The sequence below is a fragment of the Ictalurus punctatus genome, chromosome 28, assembly GCF_001660625.3.
Source record: "Ictalurus punctatus breed USDA103 chromosome 28, Coco_2.0, whole genome shotgun sequence".
Lineage (NCBI taxonomy): Eukaryota > Metazoa > Chordata > Actinopteri > Siluriformes > Ictaluridae > Ictalurus > Ictalurus punctatus.
Window position 1 is genome coordinate 14724158 of NC_030443.2, and position 21936 is coordinate 14746093.

Genomic DNA, 21936 nt, shown 5'->3' on the forward strand with positions numbered 1-21936 from the left:
CAAGAAGCTGTGGGCAATAATAGCTGAAAAAGTGTCCACAGGGCCACACTTTGAAACTCTACATGAAATAGTAGACGATTGGGATACTCATTTCAACATACTACGATTTGGAACACACTAATTCTCATCTTGGTTACTATTTAAGGCGGATAGTAGGCAAATTGAGATGAAGCATAGGGCTTGTCTATGCCATAATAAGAATGATATAGGGCAAACTATTATACAAACATACACATTTTTTCACATAGTTTTTCAAGTCCTTAACACTCTACTGGGTTCATGCCACATTTCCTCTGAATACAAAACATGGTAAACTGAAAACTATGTATCCTTTTTTTTGTGTAATTTGTATTTTGATTGGACAATGTGTGTATATGCTGTGAATATACATATATCACACACCTTCTCAATCACTCAATCGGAAGTGTCAGCAAAACAAGCTGAAAAACCTGCCATGACTGTCAGCGGCTATGTTTCCACCCACGTATAATTATTTGAATTTTGGGATATCACACACAAAAAAACACTGGATGGAAACACCAGATGTGAATAAAATCTCCAAAATGTCCAATGCGCTCAATTGAGGCGTTATTTATTTTTTTTGTTCAATTAAAAGACATGCGCATAAACTATGATAGAAACACTTTTACCAAATAAATTCCTCGATGTACATCAAAAACGTCACGTGACTTTGCCTCAACAAACCATGCAATTGGATAATTGGCTGAGAAAATAAAACAAAACAAAAAAACACACAAAAAAAACCCAGCAGACAACGAGAGGTATGTTTGGATAGACGACTTTATACTGGTTTCCCCGGAAGTAATGATTTTGTTCTGTTGAACACATGGGAAGGAAATAGTGCTTACCAAATGTTTTTCGCATAAGTTAAATTTGCAACTTGGATGAAAACAAATCTACTGATGTGCTGTATGAATCTACAGTCTGGCCTAGAAAGAAATGAGCCCCAGCGTCACTTCTTTATACCATTCTTGATGGTTTTTATTACAACCACTGGTGGCGCTGTTGTGCTTAGTTCCACAAAATTCCAAGATAATCGTCCATTTGTTTACAGCACCGAATCTAAATGAAAGAGGGGTGATTAGCCTTCCTAACACATTTATACCAGCTGCTCATATGGGGCATAGAAATGATGAACCAGATAGAAACCTCCAAAGCTTCTAAATCGGTCAAATATATTCTCTGGATGGCGTTCACTGAAGATGGACGAACGGTTATTTGCACTGTTGTCTATCAGAGCTGCAGTGATGACGGGGGATAAACGAGAGGTGGCGCTGCTGGCTTATTTTTAACCACAAGACAACAAGCTACACCTCTCCGCTTCACTCCTAAACACAACGAGAAATCGGCTAGGCTGCTGCGTTAGCTTGTTATCTGTGAGCTTTTGTATAACTGTAAGGGGTCTTTTTATTTTGGCAACCACCATCTGGAAACTATGGCGGAGAGCGACTGGGACACGGTGACTGTGTTGAGGAAGAAGGGCCCGTCTTCAGCACAGGCCAAATCCAAACAGGTTAGCCGAGTGGAGCCATGTTTTAGTCAGTTAGCTTAGCGGTTCAGGCCGAGGCGTGCTGCTGCTTCCTCGCGCCGCTCTAGCACGCGCTCGACTTGAGCATGAGCTCGTGGCGTGTCTCGCGCTCCGACGCGGTTCGGTGAGACCGAATTTACGGTAATGTGACCGAATCCTAAATTAGTTGTGTGTGTGTGTGTGTGTGTGTGTGTGTGTGTGTGTGTGTGTGTGTGTATAAGTAAACAGGGGCTGTAGTTGTGTTAAGATATCATTGTATTTATAGTGAACCGTCGCTGAGAAACAGTTTCGTGAACTAAAATGAACGGCCAGTGACGTAACTGCGGCTAAAAGACCGAACAATGTCGATTTTTTATTATTATTATTATTATTATTATTATTATTATTTAGTAACGCTTTGTTTCAGTTGTACTTCTGTGAGTTTAGTCCACGGGAGGGTGTTTATAAATGTACCGAATGTTAAGGGTGGGTTTTATAGTGTGTATATTCGGAGTTACAATGGTGCTGGTACTATTTTTTATATATATATATATATATATATATATATATATATATATATATATACACATACATATACATACACACACACATATATATATATATATATATATATATATATATATATATATATATATATAAACTTTAACATATGGTCAGTTACTTGGTGTTGAGATTAGCAATGGGTTTGAATTCAATGTTAAAATAAATTACTGAAGAAACTTGATATCTCAGAAAATTGACTTCATTTACAACAAATATCAGTATTATATTGTCATATCGTAAGTCCTAAGACATACGACACAATCTAATCTTGTGTGTTTTACAACTTAAAAATAGCGAACGGTAAATGTTTTGTTTTTTGCACATTCTGTGTAAACACTATTAGACTAGCTGCGTTTATATCAACAACAATAATCCACTCTTAATAAGATTAAGACCATACTCTAATTAAGAAACTACCATGTAAACAGCAATTTTAACCTACCTTAATCTAATTAAGGTCATAATCAAAGTAAGCAATAACCGAATTAAGACAGGTGGAGTACTCCTGTTTTAAGCGCATTATGGACGTGTATTAAAGACATGTAAACACCTTAATCACATTATGAACGTCGTGTGGGAGTTTTCACCGCATTTTGCGACAGGACACGATCACACACGGCAGTTTTGCGGTGAACAAGAGAGTTCGGCCGCGTCCCAAATCGCATACTTTCCTACAAGAGACCTGTAGTGGGGAAAAATACATGCATCTCGGCTACTATATAGACGGTAACTACGTGATTTGGGACACACCCACGGCTTCAAGTAGTTGTCTATATGGCTTCAAGCAGTTGTGTATTAGCACGTATAACATGACAAATAATTAACTGCACTTAGTGTTCGTTTAAAAAAAAAAAAAAACACCCAAAACTGTATACGGTACCATAACGAAGACGAACTGTATGTTGATACATACATTCTGGAGGGATGTCGGACGGCGTGGCGCGGTGACGTAATGACTCGGGCTGTTAATCTAATTATGTTCTAAAACATGTAAAACGGGAACATGACGGGAGTATTCTAAAAGTGACTCATGTAAACACCTTAATCACATTATTATCTTAATCAGAGTAAGGTCAATAATTAGATTAATGCTGTCCATGTAAACATAGTCACTGTTGTATGTGAAAATCCCGGAAGACGAGGTATCCAGTGTAGTTCTCGAATCATCTTTGACAAATTCTTCCAAAAACCGCCACTCTGTCAAACAAAATACATCACGTAAAGCAGAGTAGTTGTTTGTCACGTTTATCGGGGTGTAACAATGCACTCCAGTCATAATTCAGTTCGACTGTCAGAATGTTTTGAATACAATTTCAATGAAGAAAAATTAGGAGTGAAAATACTTTTTTTTTTCCTGAATCATAAACAGTGCGAACTGTGAATTTTTGTTTGTATAAAATGAAATGAATCAAAGAGTGCGGTGAACAGAGGTTTAGTACTGTAAACAGAATGCACTACAGCTTCACCATTTCTTAAAAATAAATACATAAATGTATAAATTCTCCAATAAATTTATTCCTTTTTTTTTTCTTTAATCTACAAATGTTCTTGTTTAAAAAAAAAAAAAAAAAAGTCAGATGATGGACTGAAATACAATGAGCTCCCTATAAAGCAGCATCTGAGGCATCATTTAAACCAGGAATAGAGCTCCAAAGTTGGCTAAAATGGCCCCCTGTTTTTCTGCTACCTCTTTCTTGGGCACTGTAAATCACAGTGGTGTGGCTCTAGTGTCACTTGAAAACTACTGAAGAGCTGTTTTTAATGGATCTGGTATGGTTCTGTAAGCATATGACCTATAATGCGTGTTGGTCATTGTGGTCTGTAGCAATCGGTCACTTCACAACCTTCAGATGATTCTCGGTAATGGCGCAGGCTCGTTATGAAAGAATGCGGTCATATGACCAGCGTACTCTGTGTTGACGTTTAAACAGTGTGATTGCATTAGATAATTGCATGATTTAATGGAATGTTGACGAGGCACATGGTCACTTTTTTGCATTGCGATGCATCATTACACCCCTACGTGTTTTATATTGCTTTTAAGAATATGGATTAAATATGTTAGAGTTACAGGATTGCTGTCGTTTCTGGTCCATGACTGTGTTAACAACACTAATGCAGTTTTACACATTCAGGCTATCAACGCGGCCCAGAGGCGTGGAGAAGAGGTGGAGACCACCAAGAAATGTAAGTGTGCCTGGATTCAAAATACATGTTGATATACAGATGGGTGACAAATTAAGGGAAATGCTGGTGGCTCTGTTATGCCACTTGTTTGGGTCCACTTTGTCACTAAGAATAATTATGGTTATTCAGACTGATCACCTTCAACCTATGATGAAAAATGTTGTAAATCACATAGTGTGGCCTTCACAGTCACCAGATCTCGACCTAACTCAACACTTATGTGAGATGTTGGAAGCTTTGTGAATGCCTATGGCTTTTCTCATTACTAAAAAAAAATAGAGATTATCCTACTGCTCATAAAACATTCACTACTATGATCAAGAGATAAAACAGTTTAGATGGAAAGTGTCGCAAGCCGACTAATTAGACAGCTGAAAACGTCGTTAATTTAGTTACCCATTAGGTTTATAATTTGCACGGCCCTTCCTTGAAAAAAAAATCCAGCACTGTGGAATAACGACCCATACAGAAATAATCTTTTACTATAGATAATGCTTTACAACGAGCTCTGTTAGAGAGCTACGTGGCTATCTATCGTTTCAATAAGATGTTACATGTTGAGTAAGAAAAAAAGCCATCTCCGGGTCACTTTTAAAACCTTTTAAATCTGGAGTTCTTGACGTCTTTGACGAGCCAAGCCAATGTTGATTCTGGTTTTATTACGAACTCTGTCGCGTACCATTTTTGCCTGTAGACTCTGTCCCGTTCGTCGTTTTTAGTTTTTACAGCCGGTGATTCATGGTCCATGGTCTCGCTTGTTGTGACAACTAACCTATGCTACTCCCACACCTTATACTCGACGAATTGGCCGGAGCTACTTTTCTCTGTTTATGGGTATGACGAGATGCGCACGGGCAAATGATGCATGTATGCGATTCCTGCAAAATCTGACCTGATGGGTCTAAAATATAAATACTTAGTAATAATTGTCCTACCTTAGTGAATCAGAGTAAGACAAAAAAAACACGGTTTGGAAGATGGATTTATGACGTACTTACTCATTATATAAATTTTGTTTATTTTGTACAAAAAAAAGTTGTATAGGGTACCTTTAACAACAAATATAACATTTCCCTTTTCAGGATAAATGGTAAAGATTAGACAGCCATGTAAGTTGACAGTGCAGAGCAATCATTAACAGTAGTGCTACACTGTGTTTATCACAGAAGGTGAAAGGTCACTATTTTTTTTTCTCTCCTTTTTCCAAGTACTTGGCTCGATTTCTTGATCCAGATCCATAAATAAATCTTGAACTAGTCTTCACACAGGAACCATGTTTGATATGGGTTAGGCTGAATCCCAAAATGGTTGCTAATAGTGTGAACACAGGGTTAATCTTCATCAGTTACATGTAATTTTGAATAAATGTCATTTTCTTTCTGTAAAGTTGGTGGGGTGTTTTACAATTTTTTTTCATTGGGTGTTTTTGAACCCAGGGACAGCAGGACAGAATAAACAGCACGTGGTCACTAAGAACACGGCTAAACTGGACCGTGAGACAGAAGAGCTGCACCATGAGAGAGTGACACTGGAGGTGGGCAAGGTCATCCAGCAAGGCCGCCAAGAAAAGGGAATGACTCAGAAAGACCTGGCTACTGTGCGTAATCATTTTTTACATACAATATATGTTAGTTGGTGAAGATATGTCTTGTTTATGAAGTCGTCTGCTTGAATAATCATAAGAAGGGGTGAGTTGAGCCACTGGCTCAACTTAACCCAGGCCTTCACCCCACTTTCCCATATATAGTGTGTGTGCGTGCGTGCGTGCGTGCGTGCGTATTAATTTTGTCTGCTTAAACATTCCTACTAAAGCTGTTAATTCTGATTTAGTTGAGATGAATCAAACAAATCTCTGAGACTTTTTCTTTCTCCGCTCAACAGAAAATTAACGAGAAGCCTCAGGTCATCGCTGACTATGAAGCTGGAAAAGCAATCCCCAACAACCAGATTATGGGCAAGATCGAGAGAGTACTTGGTAACGAGCTTAAAATGCAGAAGCATCTTTATTGCAAAAAGAATACATGTTAAAAAAAAAAAAAAAAAATCTGTAAGGATGTTTTAGTGTCCGATGTCCCTCTGAAGTCAAATCTGAAATACAAAGTTATTATACTGTTCTGCGAAAATATTTTATAAAGTCTGAGAAAATACTATGAGTACAAATCTGAATTGCCGGGTTGTGTTTCAACAGCTCCTTCCTGTGAGATTTTTCTCATTAGTGTGTAGTCTTTGTGTATTATAAAGATTCTTGCACTTCATACAAACATAGTAAGCCCATCAGAGGTCATGTTCAACTGAAGATAGTGATTGGACAGTAAGTTTTAAACTTGGTACATTTTTTTTTTTTCAAGTGATTAACATTTTTGGTTGTGCAGGTTACCAAACAGTAGTGCACATTTGTTTTTCAAAATTTTCACCCGTTGTGCCTTAAGTGTAACGAAAAGTTCAAAACCACCTTCAGTTAATAAGCAAATTCTTCTGTGTTTTTTTTTTTTTTTAAGGGATGAAGTTGCGTGGGAAAGATATTGGGCAGCCCTTGGAGCCCAAATCAAAGAAGAAATGAGGACAAAGCCTCGAAATCAGCCCCCCCCTTCCTCCCTCCCTCATACCCATGCATCACACTAAGAATAGACTTATGTCTCTCACACACACAGGTTTGAGTATTGCATGATGTGACTAAAATGGCAAACAAAAGTTGCATTTGCTATAACGTGAAGGTAGCCATGAACACATTTCTGAAACGGCCCTACTGTAACGATCGTCTAATTGTAATATTAAACAAATACACTGCCACCTAGTGTTTTGGAGGACGTGTGTGTGTGTATATATATATATATACACACACACACACCCCTCACCCAACTACTAGCCTCAATTTATATCAAGCTCTGTCTTTTGCATTTGGAGAAACTAGAATGGTGTGAGAGACATAAATCAGCTTTAACTGCCTAAATCTTGAATCCCTCTGACTATCCTGTTCTCCTCTTCCCACTTTCACGGGCTGATCTCACTGACGTCCTGCTGTTGGACTCGGTGCGTCACTGCATGCACAGGCTGCATTATAATACAACCACCTTTACAATAACAAAGGACAGCTATGTTGCAAGACCTAATAAATCCTAAGTGCTGCGATGATTTTGATAAATGACTGCTTTGGCATGTAAATTTTTTTTTTTCTTTAAACAAAAATGTGAAATCTCATTAAATTGCCAAATTGATGCAGAAACACAAATAGTAATGACTGCAGTTTGAAATTTCTTTGCAAGCACCAAGAGAATCTACTTTGGGTAGAAAGAAGGAGGAATTTGGTATTTTATTACTTAGCACACAAAAAAAAAACATCCTACATCTCATTTCATGAGCAGTGGGGCTGAGACGAACTAAAAGTTCAACAAACTTTTATTGCAAAGACAGAATATACAGATTTTGTCGTGCTATAATCTTAGAGTATTATGAGAGAAATTAAATATTTACACCTTTAATGTACACACAAAACGTAGCCACAAAATTTTTCAGAAAAAGGTAAAAACTACAAAAGAATAGGTAGTAGAAAAAAAATCCTTCGCCAACAAAATGGAAGCAACATTCAACAAGAGAGTTTGTGTAAACAACCCCAAGAAGAATCCAGAGATCAATCTCAAGTCTGTTCTCAAGGCTCATGACATCCTGAATTATTATTCTACTTAAAATACTTTAGACATCCATGAGAAGAGGGCAAGGGAAGGACTTGAGCTTCATCTATTCACAACAAGCAATTAAGGGCAAAACATACAGTCTGGATTAAAATATCACCAGATCTGATGAAGCTGAAATCTCATCTCAATAAATGTAGTGTTAGAAGCACATGGTCGAACTATCCGCTAAAAGAATGATAAATATTACTAGTTTTAGTTGTTTGAGGAGCTCAAGTCTTGTCATTATTGCTTGATGCATTTCCAGTATTTAAATTGATCTCATGTTGTGTTGTTTTTCCTGCATAACCAGGATCCCAATGAGCTTGCCTGTACTAAAGCAAGCACTTCATAGCAAAAATGAAAGAAACTAAACTGAAACTCTGATTTTGCTCACCTCTTGCTTTTATGTGCTACACCGAACCCAAAAAGAGTGAGACTATATCACGTATGTAATACACTACCGGTCAAAAGTTTGTGGACACTCGACTGAAAAGTTTCTCATGATCTTAAAGATCTTTTGATCTGAAGGTGTGTGATTAAATGTTTGAAATCTGTGTTGTACACAAAATTATCATTGTCAACATTTCTTTCATTGGAAAAGTAACGTTTTATTCACAAAAAAATATTTTTGAAACGGATGACTCGGAGCGAAATATTCCGAAAGGCAGCCAATAAGTGTCCGGCGTAGGTGGGAACTCCTTTAATACTGTTTAAAAAGCATCTCAGGGAAATTCCTCAAGAAATCGGGTGAGATCATTCTAGACAAAAAGCGGGTCTACTGAAGTTGATAAAATATTAAATTATTTTGAGTTATTACAGGGTTTTCATGACTTTTTTTTTTAAATTATTATTCTAAAATGTGAGGAAAAATAAAGAATGAGCGTGTCTAAACTTTTGTCTAAACGGTAATGTATATTAGGCTCAGGAAATCCAAAAGTGCAAAGTTGAGAGGGTCTGCCGCACCCCTGAGTGTATCACTGCAGCACACACATCTCTGTACTGTACTGGTCTCGATGCTCTCCTGATCGCTCTCCGTGTGCTTCGTCTTCAGCCTCTCCGTTCTCCTGATCTTCTGATGGAAACAGACTTTGTCTGATATCCATTAATAAGTCTCTGCCGTCGCTGGGAGGAAGGTTCTCCAAATAGTACTGTGGTGCTAATTCCACCAACCTGTAGGGATACAGTTATTGTTCTAACAGCCTTCTTGAGTTGAATTATATATGTTTTAGTTGAGGGGAAAACACTGAACACAAAGAAGCACTGGTAAAGCAGGCCATGAGCAGACTCACATGTGTGGATGAACTTCAGAGACGGTGCAGATGCAGTTGTCGTGAGAGATCGTGAAGTCATGATAGAGGACCCAGCAGGGAGGACTAAGACGTGGCCGGCGGCTCAGGTACGAGGAGAAAGGGTGCAGGTGAGCCACGTGGCGGTGCGTCAGCAGTAAGTAATTCCCTGATCCATCTACATCATGGGCAACCTAAGGAAGTAGGTAGCGCAAGGCTTCATTATTAACGGATATAATAAGAGCACTTTAACGTGTTTACAATAATGTTGTATTCATGCGACCTTAAGGAAGAACCCGGAGATGAGAGCCCGCTTTATATTAGTAGTATTGTCCTGGCAACCGAAGGCGGGTGGCGAAACAGGCAATTCGATTCGCTGCATCACCTCGAGTAACTCCGCCCTTATAGCCACAGCCAATCGCAACGCAGATGCGTTCAGGAAGTTAGTGTTGCACCAGGCTTCATCATTATTGTCTATTACAAGACACAAAAAACAAGCTTTTAACATCAACATGTATAGTCGATTTAGATCTATAGATTTAACAAGAAAATATATTTGCATTCCTCCCCCTCCAAGTGTACAAGTGTAATATTAACTCTTGGGTGTCACTTTTGGTTGGTGCCACAGTCATAGAGACCACTCTAGAAATCGTCCCTGGTTATGATATTTAGCATGTTACTGAAGACCTGTTGATGATGTGCCATGACTCACGCTGTAGGTAGGCATTGTAGATGTTAATGAGGGTCAGATGGTCTCCATCTGGGTGCAGAAGGGGGCGTCTATGAGTTAATGCCGCTTCCTCTTTATTGGGTGGAGGAGTCACAAAGCATGACGGAGCTGTGAAAAGACCGAAAAAAACACGAGTGTTTATTTACTTCGGCGGTATCCAGGAAACAATACAAATCTGTAAGAGATCAAAATCAAGTTCTGAATGCTATTACACAGGACCCTGTTTGAACGAAGGCAACTGATCTGAAGATATTGTTTAAAAGTAACATAATAGAATGTTCCATTTTTCCCCCTCATCTCTAACGTGTGTGTAGATATACAGGATATGCATGCATGGATTTGGGTAGACATGCTCCTCACCAGTAAGCATTGCAGCGATGGTCAGAAGTTCACTGACACAGTCGAACTCGCAGGCCGCGATAAGGGCTCTGGCCAGCGGTGGCTCCAGAGGTAGCTCGGACATGATAATGCCCACCTCCGACAGGTTGCCATCATCGTCTAGTGCAGCCAGGTAATCCAAGTCCTCGAGAGCCTGCATCAGCGCCTCTGGAGCTGCAGAGACAAACAGATCGTAGGTACTATTTATCTTACGAATTCTTTTACACAAAATGGCTGCACTGATTTTATTAGCAAAACAAAACATCACGATAGGTATCAAAGTAACGGATCCCCGGGACTCCCAGGACCCAATAAGAACAACTGTGTGAGCACTTCCAGATACAAACTGTGGAGGGTCACTTATGACCTTCGCTGGAGAAAGAAAGGCTACTTTCTTTAAAACAGGAGCATAATGTACACGGCGTTTATCGTGTACATTAATACCAAAAATATTATAATAAAATGACTGCGAGTGGTCGAAAATTCCTTCGGGAGCATGTGTGAACCGGACAGATAAATAAATAATTAAATAAATAAGCAGTCCTTTACGTACCTCAACATCATAGAGTGAATATCATGAAAAATGTTTAAGTATAACAGTATAATATTTTGATTACCCCACAATACCCACACTTAGAAAACAGTGTGATAAATGCTCCTGTAGCCCGTCTCATTTATTTGCCAGTAACTGCTTTTTTTTTTTCTTTCTTCAACCCAGTGACAATTTCTTTCCTCAAAGAGTTAATGTTGTCACAGGTGACTGTGAAGTTGTGGCCTTCACGGGATCTCAACCAGATCTCAACCCAACTGCATGCCTAGAGTTAATTTTAAAGCGAAGTGACAGTGTTGTCCACCACCATCATCAATCGAAACACCAAGCGAGGTAACATCCGGTGTTCGTGTTCCCATGACGTGCCAAAGACACGTAAAATCTACACTTGCAGAAATAATCCGTCACTCATCTGTACATCTGACAGTCTGAGGTTGAGACTAATTGCAGCCAAAGGTTAATTAAGGATCAGTAGTTCCAGTCTGACTTGAAAAAATTAAACGCTGATTAACAGACCCTCTTCTTCTACAGGCATTAGTATAGCACTTTTATTCAAAATAATACCACTAGATATACATGCATCAACATGCTCACCCATAAACAGTGCCAGAGTATCATAGATTTCCCCACTATAAAAACATTCATCACTTAGAAACCCGGAAGAGTAAAAAGGTTCTATTAACCGATCAGATCTACTGGTTATGACAGATTAAAAACAGTGTAGTGACCCAACCTGGCCGGTCCAGGAACTTGCACTGGCCCATGTCTGCGATGTCCAGTCTTTTGAGAAAGAGGACCAGGTGGCTGAGATTAGCCTCGGCTACTCCGGGACACCGAGCTTCAGGCATTCCCTCGTCATACAGGGATTGGGGGTAGAGACGAAAACACACGCCTAAAACAGAGAGTAAACTTAACTTAACTCTGTGGTTCTCACGTCTCAGTCTTGTGGATACTGCCCTTCCTGCTCTATACGTTACACTACAGGGTGTCCCAAAAGTCTCCATGCATAGGGGAAATTAACACTTTTTAGCAAATTGTCTTCCAAACTTTCCTATACTTAGATTTTATATATATATATATATATATATATATATATATATATATATATATATATACATACTTTTTTTTTTTTTTTTTTAGGGAAGATATTTTGTGAATAAAGTCTTAATTTTAGTTTTCTTTGCGCACACAAAGCATTCATATCGCTTCATGAGATTAGGATTAAACCACTGGAGTCATATGGATTACTTTCACGATGCCTTTATGAACTTTTTGGAGCTCGAAACTTTTGGTTACTTGGACTATAAATGGAGGGACAGAAATCTCCCAGGTTTCATTAAAAAGTCTTCATTTGTGTTCCGAAGATGAACGAAAGTCCTACGGGTTTGAAACGACATGAGGGTGAGTAACTGATGACGAATTAAAATTTTCGGGTGAACTATCCCTTTAAGAACGCCTTTGACAAAAGAAGAACCTACTGAAATCATTCTCATGGCTGGTTCAGGAAGCTCTCACACGGTTGCGATGGACTTTAACAGGAAACACGTAAAGCGCATCACACACCACACTGTTGCCAAACTTATTAACAAATTCAAACAGACTGGAAGTGTTGGGGACCGACCGAGAAGTGGACGTCCACGAACATCCACTGACAAAGGCACAGCCGACATGGTGCTGGCAAACATAGTCCCCTGTGTATGGAGACTTTTGGGGCACCCTATACTTTGCAAACCAAACAAGTCCAGTGCAACTTTATTTAGACCAGCACCACCCTTTTAAGTGAAGATGAATCTGAATCACAGTTTTACTGCATTTCAGGCCTCAATGGGCAAGGCAAAAAAAAGAGTAAACGTTAATCATTATTAAACTTCTGGCTGTGGTAACATCATGAGAACGCCTCACCCGGCAGCGTGCTGTTCACTTTCTGAGAGCGGGCATCTGCCTGGTGCTTGCTGATTGGCCGCTGAACCTGGGAGTCAGCTCGAATCTGTGGATTGTACACCTGGATTTGTGACGAGAGCAAGTTCAAGAGAAAATTAGAAAAAAAAAACGGATTTTCCCACTGATGCCAATGATTTACTTGCAATCACTACAATTCATTTAATGGAGGTTATGTTTTGAGTTAAAGTACTATTTATTTGAAAGAAAAGCTTCTATAAGAATGATTTGTGTTAAAGAAAAAGGAGGCACCAAAATTCCAGCCACCGGAAAAAAAAAGTGTTTATCCCTAAACTTCTTACGTTTGTTTTTTTATTATGTTTCATTCAGGTGTCCGGTTTGTCCTGAGTTTTACTTTCAGCCTGCAATTTTCATCTCAGCACATCATTATTAGTTTCCACTGTTAAGTTGAAAAATTTCAATCAACGTATGAAATGTTTATTTTATATAAGCATTTTTGCTCAGTCTCTTGAAGAGTGCCAATAATTATGGACCTGACTGTATTCTGTGTCTGCTCCGTTAGCAAACTGTTCTCTTATTTTGAAAACATTACAGTATACTATGCTTAGATAGAAAATCTAAGAAACCTGAAAAGGTTTTGAAATGCTTTCTCTGTCGAATATTTTACATTTGAGCGCTTACTAATCAAAACTTACGGTTTTGAGTTCGAGTCCTGTATCGATGACGTAACGGACGCTGGGCAAAGAGAACGAGGCCTCTCCCAAAACGTCTGAAAGGATGACCCTGCGTCTTAAACATGGTCCAGCCTTATCGTCTTCTTCTGTTTCGGCTTGGCTGTCATCTCCGTCTGCTGTGTAAACGTGCTGAGTGGCCGCACCGAGGCCCGTGTGAAGCGGCAGAACCCGCAACGCGCCCAGCTGTGGGCTCAGAGCTACACACTCCTTCTCCAGCAGAGCCGCACAATCACCAATTTCCTGCGGATATCGAAAAAATAAAACGAATAAATAAATGTGTCCGCAGATAATGGGATTTCATATATACGTCCACTCACTGTGTGTAAAGTGAAGGAGTGTCTTCTTATGGGACGTGCTGACAATTTGCGGTCTAACTTCATTTGCATAAACAGCCACATGGAGCCGGTAATTTAATGATAATTGAATGCATACGTACATCACATCTGCTAGATTCATTACTTTATATCAGTTTTGTACAGGATTGTTTCCCAAAATAAAAATAAAAAGACCTAATGGGCTTGTGAAATACAATCTTGGGTGACATTAAAACCTCTAACATTATTCTCCATCAACAGAGGGCTAATTAACATCATTCAGAAGGGCCTCGATTTCCTTAAGATTCTGTTATACACACTATTTTGCATAAAGAAATCCAGATCAATCCAGTCCACGTTGCAATTTTCTATTCCAGCTATTTTCAGCTCCAGCCTACACCGTTCCCCCATGTGTATCTGTCCTGATGTCTTCTTAATCCTAATCCGAAGTGTAAACATTGAGTAATTGCTTATACAGTTATATATTAACAAATACACACGAGCGCTCCGTCTCTCACGTTCAATACGTTAATAAAAGAAGACCCCGTTATGGAACCTGGATGAATCAAAATGGACCGAACGGCTCTCTGTATTTACAGCAACTCACTGCGCGTCATTGTGGGGATAGCTAGGATGAGGAAATGAGCGGTGCTGTGATAATATTGACAAAAGGAGTATCCTCGTGCGTGTCAGTCACATGCACTGCTGCCGTACTGATTTTTTGACCATTACTCTGATAAAAACAGATCTTTTAGAAATACACCTACACCCATTCATAAATAAAACTTTTTCAACCAAACTTTTCCATTAGAGTAAGCGATCTTAGTGTCCGACACCTGATCTACTGGGCAGATACAATGCTGCTGAAACAGAAAGAGGGTACACAGATGTAGGAGAGAGAGAGAGAGAGAGAGGGAGAGAGAGAGAGAGAGAGAGAGAGAGAGAGAGAGAGAGAGAGAGAGAGATGTGAAGACTGCAATAAACAGGTAAAAAGAATGTCTGACCCAAAAATGTGAGCCAAAATGCCACGCCAATTCGGACATGACTCAAAAATGAAACATGCCTGGTGCCTTATATATTTCTATTTTGGAACTCCTTTTAATGATTTACCTGTGGGAATTATGAATACAATCCTGAGCGAGTTATTAAATTCCCGAAACGTTTATTTGCCTGTTGTCAAAGCAAACAATGAACGTAAAGCTGTACAATGTAACTCAAGCCACTATAACTGAGATAGATTCAGAACAGAGATAAAGCACAGACAAGAAGAAGGAAGTTCTTTTACTCACATTGACACACACACACACACACACACACACACAGAGCTCTGGCCCCTGCTTCTCGAAAGCATTGTAATGTTACGTTAATCTTAACTGGGAGAGAGACCTGATCTCCTGGGATTTTCACACACACACAACAAACTTTGGAGTTTATACAAAATGGTGCGGAAAAATAAACAAAAGTTCTGCGGGCGGAAACGCCTTGTTGACGAGAGAGGTCAGAGTGGAATGGACCGGTTTGAGCTCACAGGAAGGCTGTGCTAAATCGAACAACAACTCTTTACAAACGTGGTGAGCAGAAAAGTATGTAAGAACATACAACACATTGAACCTCATGGAGGATGGATTACAGCTGCAGAAGGGTTCCACTCCAGTGTCAACCAAGAACAGGAATCTTAAGCTACAGTGGGCACAGGTTCAACAAAACTGGACAGGTGAAAGTTGAAAAAAAAAAAAACAGGGTTCCTAATAAAGACCTGTGTTCCTAATAAAGGTTGGTGAGTGTGTGTGTCTATGTATTACCTGTGCACTGGGCAGGAACACTAGTATATCTCCTTCCTCTCCTCGTCGGTGCAGATCCAGCACCATGTGGCATGCGGCTGTGGCCGGGTCTCTGCCAGCTTGTGGATCTCTGTATAGCGTTTCTGCAACAGTCCGGTCCGGCGCAGGTGGGACTTTCAGGTGAGGCACTTCTTCGCCCAGAAAGTCTGCCATGCTATCAGCCACAGGGGGCGTAGCGAGCACCACCACACGAAGCTCTGTACGCTGCCGACACACGTCACGCAGCAAGCCCAGGAGCACGTCACTGGCCACGGTACGCTCCTGCGCCTCGTCCACCACCAGCACGCCGTAGCGCCGCAGCAGTGGGTCCGACATCATCTCTTCCAGCAGCAGTGCATCCGTGACAAAGCTGAGGGACAAAAGATAGCAGAAAAAGTCTGTGTCAAACACTGAAAATTTAAACTGGGAATAAATGGGAAATATCAGCAACCTGTGGTAAGAAATATTTTAATACAAAAAGGGAATGAACAACAAAAGAAGAAGAAAAAAGAGAACTAATTTACTGATGCTGTTTAATTCCTCTAAATGGTTCTTAAAAATGTAGAACACAAAAAAACAGATTTCAACAAATGTGCATACACTGCTTATGTCGTAGGATCTTAATAAACAGCGACTGCTTGCAGCCTCTTCATTTGCATAGTACTGATTATTTACATTTGGATACGCCCACAATTAACCAAATATGGTATGTGCATTGTGTGTATATATTGCTAGCGGTGTGTGTGGGTGTGTGTGTAGGATCCAAGCTTAATGATAGCCAAGGTCAGCAGTAGCTAGTTTTTAAAATCAATACTGAATGAAAACATAACACTCAAAGTAAAATAATGTTCGACTTTATTACAGAAACAAACAGTGCTGACTGTACCATGAAAATGTACTGTACTTTTTTATGAAATAGGTAAATATTAATATATATTAACTATTAATAAATATTAAAGTAAATAAAAGATATACAGACAAACTGATCCAAAATGTAACACTCCAAATAACAAATAAAAAAATAGAGACGTCCAAAATGAAAAAAAAAAAAAACACTTCAGATAACACAACAAAATTACTCAGTGGTAGCTTGTATTTTGCCCCTAGAGGCCGCTCTCGTACTGTACAGCTAATGACAGCGGACCCTACATAGCTGTTCCCGCAACGGACGCAACCTGGAAAAACTATCTGAGTGGATTTTTGCCAATAACTGATAGTTCCAGTAATTGGTTATCGTTGGCGATTAATCGGCAAAACCGATCGATTGGTCGACCTCTACTTACCGTAGTAAAGTGTCTGGTGTGCAGCTGTCATCGTGAGGGACCCTGTAACCAACCTCGAGCCCCAGACTCAAGTCCATCTCATCAGCTACACGAATGGCCAAGCTACAAGCTGCTGCTGAGTACGGCTGACAGCAGCAAACTAGACCCTGAGTAAACTGCAGAGAGAGTGCGTACTCCACACACCACTGAGGCACCTACACACACACACACAAACACACACAGACTGGTTAACACACTTGAGTGTTCAATTGTCAACACAGTCTAAAAAGTATCTAAATATCTAAAAAGTTGTATATGTGTTAACGTTAGTGTTAGGTTCAGCGTTACTGGTAAACGTGACGAACAAATAGCAAACAATTATAAACATTAAAATCGTTACCGCCTATATTAAAACTGACGACTTATTTAGATATAAACATATACAATATTCTCATCAGTTATTGTTTTCTAGTGCTATTTCTAAAGCTAATAAAAAGCCAGTGGGTTTTGTATGCCAGAGCTCCTTACTTGTGTGCTCTTGCCCATGCCAGCCTCTCCACTCAGCACCACCATGCTATGAGTCTCCAGCAGCTCTAGCAAGTTGTACTTCAGTCCCCAGATGGGCAGAGTCCGCCGTTCCTCCAGTAGGGAGTAATAACGTGATGAGAAGGGCAAACCATCATAAGGGTTCACTTCCAGGTCACCCAGTTCACCATCCTCACCCTCTTTCCCATCCTCCAGCTCCCCAGACAGCAGTGAGGACATGGAGAGGGTGTCGAGTGCTGGGACGGCTGAGGTGGATGACATTGCAACAAAAAAAATGCAGAAGACTGACACCTGAGGAATTCAGGACGTCGAGATTACCTGTAGAGAGTAAGAAAGATTTGTACGAGTTTAACAATTACTCAAACAATTAACAAATACTCTAACTGGACTAGGGACTCGAGAGGTAAACTAATAAATTCTGTTTCCTGTATGGGGCCTCAGCCTATGCGGCTCTTATGTCACAAAGGTATGAACGACTCGGACCAGAGGACCAAGCTGCGTGGTGAATTAATCATTTCTGTTTCTCATAATTTGTCCTTGGCTGCGGAATAATTTTTTCCTCGTAACATTTTAATTTAATTCTTCTCAACTGAATGAAATGAACGGAATGACTTGAATAAAGATTCGTTCATTTTGCTGAACGAGATTCAAAGATCCAAGTCCGTAAAATGATCCGATCTTTTCATCACTAGGAGGAAACTAGAGAACCCGGAGAAAAACCAAGCAGTCTTTATAACATAAAATTTTATCCTTGAATTGATCAAATTATAAAGTTATATAGCTTGATACAGAACGTACAGTTGCAATCAAAATGATTCAACCCGCAGTGCAAATCAGGTTTATTGTCGAAATTTACAGACTTTCAGCTGTTTGCAATGAACAAATCAAATAAAAGCAACTGAAATAGTTCAACATAATGAATGTTTCAAGTGGTTTCTCCAAATTCAACTGAAAATACAACTTATCATGACTTCTCCAGTCTCAAAATTATTCAATCACCTGAATAGAATCACTCACAACAGCGCAAATATGTAAAACAGGTCTCAAGTACATCTGATGCAACTAATCAAGGGCTTCATTAGTTGCCCCAGGTGTGCTTGAGCTGAACTGGCTAGGGGCAGAAAATTCATGAAATACCTGCACGGGGCAGAAAAAGGAAGCTATGAATGGCTGCAATCAGATATCTGCGAAGGCAGGTTGTGAAAAACCTTCAAGTGACTGCTAAAGACCTGCAGCAGGACTTGGTGGCAACAAGAACTGAGGTTTCAGTGAGCACAGTAAGGCACGTACTAAACGCAGGTTTCCATGCCAGAACTCCAAGACGTGCACCACTACTGACCCAAAAGCACAAGAAAAGTCACTCCAAATCATATAAATAAGCCCGAGAAGTTTTGGAATTCTGTTCTGTGGAGCGATGAAACAAAACTGGAACTTTTCGGCACGCTGGATCAGCAGTATGTCTGGAGGAAGAAGAATGAAGAAAGAACACTCTGTCCACAGTCAAGCATGGTGGTGGCTCGGTGATGCTCTGGGGCTGCTTTGCATCCTCTGGCACTGGAAACCTGCAGCGTATGGAAGGCAAGATGGATTCATTGAAGTATCAGGAAATCCTAGGAGAAAACATCATGCAGCCTGTGAGGAAGCTGAAGCATGGGCATCATTGGACCGTCCAACAGGACAATGATCCCAAGAATACTTCAAATTCCACCAAGGCTTGGTTACAGAAGAAGTCCTGGAAGATTCTACAGGGCCATCACAGTCACCTGACTTGAACCCCATAAAAAATCTCTGATGGGATTTGTAGAAGGCGGTTGCAGCACGCAAACCCAAGAATATTACTGAACTGGAGGCCATTGCTCATGAGGAACACTGCCAGTAGCTGGTGTCTGGCTATGCATCTTGTTTGCAGGAGGTCATAACAGTAAAAGGGTGCTCTACTAAGTACTAAAGAGTAAGTACTTGCCATGAAAGGACTGAATAATTCTGAGACTGGAGAAGTCATTATCAGTTGCATTTTCAGTTGAATTTGGGGAAACCATCTGAAACATTCGTTGTGTTGAACTATTTCAATTGCTTTTGTTTGGTTTATTCATTGCAAACAGCTGAAAATCTGTCAATTTTGACAATAAACCTGATTTGCACTGCGGGTTGAATCATTTTGATTGCAGCTGTATAGTTCGATATACTGCGCTATTAGCGTGAACTAAATTAGATTTTGCATTTGTTTTTGATAACTGCTGAAATAAAGAATAATTATTGATCGTGGTAGAAAAAGACACTTTTCTTGTACTCTTCTATTTCCAGTCCAGGATTTTGCGATTGCAGAAATTAATGCAAAATCATTTTTTTTCTAAACTACTGCAGATTTTCCACAGATTCGGGCCAAGGCATGTCACGTAACTTCACAATGTCCATTCAGTAAACGTCCTCTTCGATTCACATGCGTCAAACATGAGTACAGCAAAAAGGTCTCATTTACCAACAAATATCACTGCGAAAGACTGTGCAAAAAATTTTGTGCAATTGCAACTTTCTCAATGTCAACAAAAAAACTTGTAAATTGCATCGTAAATTTTGAAGGAAAAAAAAAACGCTGCAAAATCAAGCATTTTTGGCCGTAACGATCACAAAATTTTTTTATGTGAAATCCTGTACAGACTGTATTTCAAAAAGTGACATTGTGCACCAAGCAGTTAGTAGTCTGCATTGTCTTTGCTTTTGCGAAACCTAAACCAGAAAAATGCGTACCGCACTAATAAATCTGAGGCTGAGCAGGATCAGTCCACGCAGTTTTCTCCAGGAAGGAACCGAGCAAGTTCTGGATACCTGCAACTGTCTTCAACAGCTGTGCCTCTCTGCTATTCTGCACATTTTCGGAATGTCAGCATATGCCTTGCGGCTACTTGCGCAAGTGTATTTTCACTCAGTCCTTCTCTCCTTACCCCAGGTTTTGCATGCACATACAAATACAGCAGACACAGTCCTTGAGAACAGAATGAGTTATCAGCACGTCTGTGCAAACACGAAATGCATTGCGTTTGGTCCTGTTATTCCTTTGAGCCCATATTCAACTTCAGAAGGCAAAAAAAAAAAGAAAAGCTGAACAAATTATTATAGATTTACGACACCGTAGAAAAATAACTGGGCCACGTGACAGGATATAAACTAGTCTGAGATTTGAGATGTATGTGGGACAATCATAATTACAAAAGAGAAAAAAGTGCAATTACAAAAAAATAATAATAATAAATTGTGCAAATCTTTACAAAAATTAAATGAGTGCAGGATTTTAAGGATGATAAATGGAGTCTGACATGAGGAAGTCACTATGCAAAAAAGAAAAAAAAATTTAACTTCATGACCCATATAACTCATGGGACAAGTCAGGTTAATAGCATGGCTAAAATGGAGGCTAATACACTACACTACGTTAGAAATAAGAGGTTATATCCATCACAAACGAGAAGCTATGATCTAATATATTAATAAGCAGTAGATTTAATAAAGTTTACCACAAAGGAGCCTCCACAGACTTGGCCTAAATGATCAAATGTCACCCGTTTAGCTCGGCTTTGAAGTAAACACACCAAAAAATAGCAAACCAAAACGACATGAAATAACACAATAGAAGATAAAAACGGATATTTGTTGACATCTTTACGTCTAGGAATAATTGTTATTTATATATATATTTACAAAAAAACATCCCTATGGAAATGCTATTACAGCGCAGGCTCAGTGTCGAGCAAGGCAGCAGGCTACGTGTCAGGAACAGCGTTGAAAAAGCGCAATGACACTCTTTCGTTAAAGAATATTTTATCTTTAGGAGCGTTGAAATATCACAAGTAATGTCACTTTACCTGAAAGCCATTTCTGAAACCCAAAGGAACATTCAAATCTCGTCTATAAGGCACGCCTGCGTTCCCTCCTGCCTGTGCGGCTGTGTTGTTATTGCTCTGTTATTATCGGTGTAACACTACAGCAGATATATACTGCGTTACAAACAGCTACACTTTAATAACTGTAAATATACACGCATTTACCATTAACGATATCATATCCAGAGCTGTAAAGTGTGTTTTCTATTATCTATGCGTGTTGACGTTGGCCATCAGCCGCCCTGCGTTACACAAACACCGCCATCTTTGCTTCCGCTCACCGGGTACAGGTGGAGGCGGGGCCTTGACACGAGGGGCGGGGCTATGTGTCAAGAGCTATGTTCTTATTCCCTATAGTTACTATATATATCTCCCCGTGCTGCGGGGGTTTCCTCCGGGTACTTCGGTTTCCTCCCCCAGTCCAAAGACATGCATAGTAGGTTGATTGCCGTGTCTAAAGTGTCTGGTGTGTGTGAATGTGTGCCCTGCAATGGACTGGCACCCCGCCTTGTTCCCGATGCTCCCTGGGATAGGCTCCATATATAAACTTCTTGATGAACAGAAATGGAATAGTGAGTCCCTGAGCTAC

General features: G+C 39.8%; 2 protein-coding genes across 5 annotated transcripts; one reads left to right on the forward strand and one right to left on the reverse strand.

Annotated features, from left to right (window-relative positions):
• The first annotated feature begins 1323 nt into the window (after positions 1–1323).
• LOC108260092 (endothelial differentiation-related factor 1 homolog) lies at positions 1324–7510 on the forward strand. Its single transcript, XM_017460057.3, has 5 exons — positions 1324–1534; positions 4228–4279; positions 5716–5876; positions 6161–6254; positions 6778–7510. The coding sequence occupies exons 1-5, from the start codon at positions 1457–1459 to the stop codon at positions 6837–6839; spliced, it is 447 nt and encodes a 148-aa protein (XP_017315546.1). The 5' UTR covers positions 1324–1456; the 3' UTR covers positions 6840–7510.
• A 147-nt stretch (positions 7511–7657) lies between these two features.
• Positions 7658–21643, reverse strand: dqx1 (DEAQ box RNA-dependent ATPase 1). Of its 4 annotated transcripts, none has more exons than XM_053677057.1 (13): positions 21330–21643; positions 20218–20332; positions 17452–17787; positions 16945–17138; positions 15644–16031; positions 13489–13767; positions 12797–12896; positions 11628–11786; positions 10327–10518; positions 9949–10074; positions 9520–9710; positions 9240–9430; positions 7658–9120 (listed from the first exon to the last, which is right to left on the reverse strand). In XM_053677057.1, the coding sequence occupies exons 3-13, from the start codon at positions 17728–17730 to the stop codon at positions 8925–8927; spliced, it is 2295 nt and encodes a 764-aa protein (XP_053533032.1). In that variant the 5' UTR covers positions 17731–17787; positions 20218–20332; positions 21330–21643; the 3' UTR covers positions 7658–8924. The 4 variants fall into 4 exon arrangements, with proteins under 4 accessions (XP_053533032.1, XP_017315544.1, XP_017315545.1 ...); XM_017460055.3 differs by having other exon boundaries at positions 20218–20406; XM_017460056.3 differs by lacking the exon at positions 20218–20332 and having other exon boundaries at positions 21513–21643.
• Positions 21644–21936: the final 293 nt, after the last annotated feature.